This window comes from Adiantum capillus-veneris, chromosome 14 (genome assembly GCF_014529385.1).
Source record: "Adiantum capillus-veneris isolate H3 chromosome 14, ASM1452938v2, whole genome shotgun sequence".
In the NCBI taxonomy this organism is placed as follows: domain Eukaryota; kingdom Viridiplantae; phylum Streptophyta; class Polypodiopsida; order Polypodiales; family Pteridaceae; genus Adiantum; species Adiantum capillus-veneris.
Window position 1 is genome coordinate 14,506,548 of NC_140944.1, and position 6,707 is coordinate 14,513,254.

Genomic DNA, 6,707 nt, shown 5'->3' on the forward strand with positions numbered 1-6,707 from the left:
CCACTTTCTTGGCAGGATTAGGAGGATTACAACTTTCAACACCCACAACCATACTTCTACTTCTCTTTGAAATTTCATCAAAATCTTGCATAGGAGCTTGCCCTAGATGTAGTGTGACTACCTTAATGTCACACTTACACATCAACTCATCAACAAATATAATTTCGATTACATTTTGTCTCAGCATTCCTAGTTGAAAGAGGCCAAGGTCACGCTTCCACATCAACAAATATAGTTTTGATCATAGTTTGACACACCATTCTTACATGTAGTGAGACCAAGTTGGCTTACATTCTGCCTTCCTAGGGTGTCTTGGATTCCCAAATGTTCATCCTATTTTACAAATTAATTTATTAATCTTGTTGTTGAGTAGATGGCGAATACTATGCAAATAAGCAAGCCGGTGCATCTTTCAAGGAGGCTAGCCTTGATCAAACCCTTTCATTGAGTGGACACACTTAAAGAAATAAAGATAATCAAATGGGGTGAAGAGCATCGCACACGTGCATACTGATAAGCGAGTTTCCGAAAACATTCCGAAAACATCATGGTACTTTCTCATTTAAGCCATTTAAGGTGTTTGCCATTAGCACCTTTCATCCCACTCAACCCATCGCTGGTAATAGTCTACCTAGATTTATTTTGTTTGAGTGTTTATGAAAGAGCTACATTAGCTAGAAGCCACGATAGCTTTAAAAAGAACCCTAAAGCATATAATTTATATGTGCATGTGTGCATTATTTGTTTGTCTTTTGGTGGGCACTAACTCTAAGGATTGAAGGCATGAACTTTATGGGATTCGACTACTCTCTTATCAGTCCATAGGACCCACAAGGGCACAATCCAATGGCAGGACCAACAGGCTCATGACTTGTAGAAACTCTTGTTGCTGGGATCACTCTTGTTTAGGGAAAAATCCAAAGAGACTCTTCTTCCCTTCAATCTGAGGTTGAGGTATGAAGTAAAGGGACATTACCCAGCCCAGGGTGCAAGGGGAAAAACATTGTGCATTTGGACCTTGCAAGAAGAGGGACGCCCAACTGAAAAGTGGGTTGGAGGGAGGAGAGAGATTTTGAGAGAGATAGAGAGAGAGAGAGGGGGGGGGAGGGAACTACAAGCTTCATTTGCACAAGCATGAAGACAGGAACGAAACCATAACATGCTCACACCCACTCCAAGGTGTCAGCAAGCAGGAATTTGAGGTTTTGCTCGTAAAACTAGCAGAGTCGCTGCACCTCTGCTCTACTTTTGCATCCTCAATCCTTGTGTCGCTTCTGGGTCCCAGCCCATTCACTCATACCATGGCGATGGCAGCGAACTATTTTCTCTGCAGCACCCTGATCACATCCAAGTTTAAAGTTCCTATTAACAGGTGCATCTTTCCTCTCGATCTTCACAATCTTCTCGCTCATTTTTCCTCAGCTTGATCTGTCTTTCTACCTTTCTAACCCACATGTTCCGTGACGCTTAACTGTTTTTAAAAAAGTATGGCTGGGCATCTGACTTCCCTTCATTTCTCCCGCATCATGGATGCACTCGGGATTTGGGGATTCTGTGGTTTCTATTTGATTGTTTCCTTTCTGGGGCCTCATGTTTTATTGCTGTTTTTCTGAATGTTGACGCGCGGATGCTTCATCTCAGCTCTGTGGAGCTCTTTTTTATCTATCATGCATTTCTCATTTTCATACAGGTGAGGTGCTCTCTGGGCCATGGAAAGGAAGAAGAAGCGGGAGAAACCAGCAGCAAATGGCAGCATTGGAGATGGAACATCTGGGCAGGTTTGCAAGATGCACCTTCTAGCTGTAGAAGACAAGGAGGTTTACATACACATTTGTTCAATGGACTAACCTTGTGAAGTTGGATTTTATAGGCTAGGCTCTTCTGAGTTTTGGTACGTCGGGTGGTTTCATGATTGTTGTGTTTCAAACATGGTTTAGAAGGTTTTCTGGTGTATGTCATTTACTCGTATGGACGCAGGGTATTAAGTGCATCGAAACATATAACCTTCAATTTACTGGGTTGGGATCAGAAGAAGACTGGAATAACTACGGAACAAAATTATACAATGCTAATGGATAGTGTTTCCTGTTTGGGTGGATTGCTTATAAGTACGAGCAAATGCCTTAAGCAGCATTTTGTTTGTGTATTTTTGCGGACAATACTACCTGGACAAGACGACGTAGTATTGATCACGTGTGAGTTTGTGCTAGGTGGTGTTTCAACCAAGTATATTGCAACCCTAGGCTTGGAAACTTACATCTACGTTTGTGTACTTTGTATTCTCTAAGGCATCTGGAAGGTCAGTTTTTCACTGGTGTACTCCCTTTTAGCAATCAGTTGGGCTTGCATGAACTTCCTTTTATTAATCAGTCAGGCTTTCATGTGGACATGGAGACAAGAATTGTAATGTTCTTGAATACGAAGTCCCTGATTCACAAGTTCAAGATGACCACCATGAACAGGCAATGTTATGGAGTCTAAATGTTTTGGATCTTGCCGTTTGTTCCGACGATTAAAAGTGTCTAAATCTTTTTTATGTATAGAAGCACTCAATGATCAGCATTTTAGCTTTCTGCATAACCTGTGCAAAAAAGGGTCGCAGGCACACTGATCAGCAGTTTGGCTTTAGGCGCAAACTGCGAAATGAAGGGTTGTAGATTTTGGGCTTGTATCTCTAATGAGGTTTAGGCTGCATGCTTTGTTTCTAATCCAAGTGCTCTGAAATCAGATGTGTTCCATTTATGGTGTTTTACCACCAAGTCACGTCTTCTAGTGGCTTAAGCCCTTCCTTAAAAGTTTGTTACGCAATAGTTGACGAAATTTTTTCTTAAGCCTGAAGGGATTCACGTGTGCATGGGTAGATGCCTTTTCAGGTTTTTGGGCTGTCTTGTTCTGTTTAGCTTTCCAATTTTTGCGTTCCCTTCTGATCTTTCATTTTCCTGTTTGTCAAACGATCTGTTTGAGCAAGTCTTTGCTTGTTTTCTGAGCTGAAGCTACTATCAGTGTCTTCCTGTATATTAGGTGCTCCATTTTTCTTCTTGTGTGTATGATTCATTTATTTGTAAGATTTGGAAAAACCGTCTAATGACATTTGGAACCTAGAAGCTCTGGAATGGGAGGTTTTGCATTTAGCATAGAGGGACGTTTAAACAGGGGATTAAATACGAATCTCTGAAGTGAGGACCTTGTTATTGTGTTTGTTTCAGTTGTGCACATTCTTTTAAGCTGACAAAAGATGTTCAAGGGGGAGTGCGTGTGTGTGTGAGCATGTAGTCCAGAGATTAATTGGTTGAAATCTACAGTCTGGAGATGGTCATGGATGGCACAGAGAAGCTGAACAAGTGGGGGCTGCCAAGAGACTTGCAAGTTCAGGAACCAGTGATAGCCCCACACAGCACGGTTCAGCGTCTGCATTCAACTGGTCGTTTGCCCAACACCCATCAGTGGCCCAGCAGCAATCTGCGCATACAGCTTTATTGCAACCACCACATGGGCAGGGTGGAGCACCACAGCAGCAAACTCAAGCAGTGCCCCCACAAGGGGTTCCTCAAAGCTTAGCAGGATGGCAAAATCCAGATGCATTTGCCCAAACTGCAAATGTTCCTCACCCCCCCTTTCAGACTGGAGAATCTAGTTGGCCACATCCAGCAGCACAAGGTGCGCAAAGTCTGGGCAGTCGGCCCCCACCTTTTCCGTTCCCACCACCCCCGTATTCAGGTCTGCACTTTTCTTCTATCTAAGATATTCACTAGTTTGTGTCCATGTGGATCCCCCTGGCCATCTCACAGGATGTGATTTCGTCTCTGCTTATCAAAAAATGAGTTGTGTACCAAACAAACTTGCAGTTTTATGATGATGACATGCTCGTTTGTCTTACTATGGTTACAATTAGACTATTCATGTGCTTTAGTATGCATGCATTTGTCTATCTTGTAATGTGGGCATTCATGATTTTTGCTACTGTAAAGGGGGACGACGAATTTTATCACACCTTGCGTGCTTTATGGGTATGATGATAGTATGATTATGATTGTGTTTAGATTTGTATGCACATTTATTCACTTAGATTGCAAGCTATGGTATTTCTGCTTTGCGGGTATTGTTCAGTGAAGGTATCCGTATGACCAATGCGTGCATTGTGTACATTTATTTGGTTGCCACATTTGTATGCAATTCTATGAAAGTGTGTGTGCATGCGTGCACACACATACAGTAAAGTTTAGGACTGCTGTTGCAAACAAGCACACTTTACTCTGCAAAAGTTTCTGATTACTGCTTTGGCAGGGCCGTGGGATCCAGTTGCTTGGTGGGGACATAACCCATATCAACCTCCCTTTCCTTACCTGTATCCAGGGTATGGGGGCGGCTATCCATGCCCCATGCCTCCAGCTCCTCCAATTGGAGCAATTCAACGCGGTATCATCAAGCCTCCTCCCGGTCTTTCCCAAAAGCACATTCGCATTTGGGAGGCACAGGTGCTGTTATTTGAAACTTCTGGATATAATAATAGGTTGTGGATCAGAAAAGGTGTGCTGAGCCTAGGCATTCTGTTTCTAACCTGTGAGGCTCCTGAGATGCATTCTTTCAGTTACCCTTTTTGCAAGGCAAGAGTAACTGAATACCACGACATCCCCACTATTGGGCATTGACAACATCAGTGGGGATGTCGTGGTATTTAGTCTTACTATGCATGATGGAGCTGATGGTTATATTGTCTTGTGGGTGACTACCGTGGGTCTATACCTTGCACTTTCCTTAAGGGTGAATCTGGGCTTATCTTGGATTCATCTAGGTATACCCTTGTTGCAAGGTCCCTGCAAGGGTTGCTTTGACGGTAGCTAGTGGTAAGGGTGCTAATCAGTTAGGTGCTTTTACACAAGAAATGAACATAAAGGATGATAACTGTGTCCTATAAACTTTGAGCAAGCGTGCAGAATGTAAGAGTTATCTCCGAAACAGGAATTTTTAGTTCACACCTGTAGTACAAGCCTGCATGCTTTCAAAATGGGTTTGGTTTGCAGTTTTCGCTTTTCTTGGGTTGAATTTAGCTATACATGTATTTTCATGATGATTTACATCTCTGCTGGGCAGTCTATGGAAAACATGCAGCTGTGGACTACGACAACCCAACTTTGGGCTGCTGTTGCAAGATCTGATGCTGAAATTGCCCTCCAGCGTACCAAGATTTTAAAGCTGGAGTCTGAGTTGCAATTGATGAAGGCCCATCGGGATGGAAACATTCCTCAATCAGATGTAACAGCTGCTCATCAGTCTGGCTCAAAAAGAGGGCGCCGCAAAAAGGCTCTTCCAGCCACCTTGGCCACGACAGCAAGTGCTCCTGCTTCTGACTCTAATGCATTAGTGGTGCCAGGGAGGAGAGCACGAGCCATACCATACAAGGTTGACACATCACCAAGGATGGAGTTGGAAGAGAAGGAGAAGTCCACTCTTACAATGCCTGAACTAGTTTATAGACCATCTACGGATGACCACGATCAAAAGAGCTGCTCACTAACTGTAAGCCCCATGATTAGAAATGAGACTGCATTACAGAAACATTCACTTAGGCAATCACTAGAATTTCAAAGTCCAACTAACAATTCACTCACGGTAGCCAAAGATGACCTAGCTTTTGGTCATATCAGTCACCTCAGTAGCCCTTTTAAACCCAACAATCTCATAGGAGGCAGAAAGGATAGCCACTATGAGCAAAGCTTAAAAGAGAGTGCTGCAGTTAGCTTTTTGAAGACTGCGGGCAGCTTGGATCATCAAGGTGTTATTACTGGAGATTTGTCTTATAGTGCTGCTATCACCGGTGGGAGTTTGTGCCCTGAACCTAATGGTAACTTGATGGCCAAGGATGCCATTGTAAGATCTCAATTTCAGGCCCATTTCAATGCTCACAACATGGAGAAGCCTGTTCCTCACGAGCTGCCAAAGGCATGGCAATATACTCGAGAAGATGGCTCTGATGAGCAAGATGAGGGAGGTGCATCGATGCAAGATGATGATGATGGAGATGATGTAGACGATGAAGATGATGAGAATGCATTGGATGACATACACAGTGAGAAAGTGAGCAACATGTGGCACTCAATGCCCTTCCGGTGACTTGGCAGCAATCAAGAGTGCTGCTTTTGTGGGTTTGGGCCTATGTATATCTAGTCAGGTTTTATACGGCGAGAACAATTTTTGTTTTATTAGCTTCCCCTAAAAGCAACAGCAACACACACTAAAATTGGTTTGGGAAATTGAGAAATAGTAATAGCATGGTGTTTACATCCTGAGCACCAAAACTTGTATGTAACCTGGCATATCTGATTTACCCAGTCGTCACGTTTTGCAATGTATACCTGTGACTGTATATGGAATGATTCTGACCATAAGCTTCTTTTTCTGCTACCTTGTTAGGGTGGTTAGTATGTGGAACCAATCTGTGTGATTGCTTAAGAATGTTGTATTGAGCCAGGCCTGACAATGATGGTGGTTGCCTACATGTGGATTGCTATCATTCCATCATGGCTAGGTCCTTGTTGGATGTGAGCTCAAATTAAAGGTGGTGTTGCCATTTTAGCTGAGTTGTTAAGATACCGGAAGGGCCATTATGCCTTTGTGGTGGATGGTAAGTTTTTTGGCTTTTATCCAACATATTCTTCAGACTCCAGAGGCAGTTTTGTACGAGGGGTTAGTTTGCGAAGGCTGTCTGC

The 6,707-nt window shown here is 43.2% G+C and overlaps 1 protein-coding gene across 3 annotated transcripts; it reads left to right on the forward strand.

The window, feature by feature from the left end:
- The first annotated feature begins 947 nt into the window (after positions 1-947).
- On the forward strand, positions 948-6,402 carry LOC147441936 (uncharacterized). 3 transcript variants are annotated; one of them, XM_086528324.1, is made up of 5 exons: positions 948-1,372; positions 1,691-1,778; positions 3,303-3,717; positions 4,300-4,475; positions 5,092-6,402. In XM_086528324.1, exons 2-5 carry the CDS (start codon positions 1,710-1,712, stop codon positions 6,109-6,111), a joined length of 1,680 nt encoding a protein of 559 aa, XP_086384450.1. In that variant the 5' UTR covers positions 948-1,372; positions 1,691-1,709; the 3' UTR covers positions 6,112-6,402. The 3 variants fall into 3 exon arrangements, with proteins under 3 accessions (XP_086384450.1, XP_086384449.1, XP_086384451.1); XM_086528323.1 differs by having other exon boundaries at positions 956-1,372; positions 4,285-4,475; XM_086528325.1 differs by having other exon boundaries at positions 956-1,372; positions 3,303-3,657; positions 4,285-4,475.
- The last annotated feature ends 305 nt before the right edge of the window (positions 6,403-6,707 follow it).

Bases quoted from the DNA above. Each gene is read 5' to 3' on its own strand.
- LOC147441936 (XM_086528323.1), top strand. From the start codon at position 1,710: ATGGAAAGGAAGAAGAAGCGGGAGAAACCAGCAGCAAATGGCAGCATT. The intron at 1,779-3,302 runs GTTTGCAAGATG...TGAAATCTACAG, and splicing joins GAGATGGAACATCTGGGCAG to TCTGGAGATGGTCATGGATG. The intron at 3,718-4,284 runs GTCTGCACTTTT...CTGCTTTGGCAG, and splicing joins CCCACCACCCCCGTATTCAG to GGCCGTGGGATCCAGTTGCT.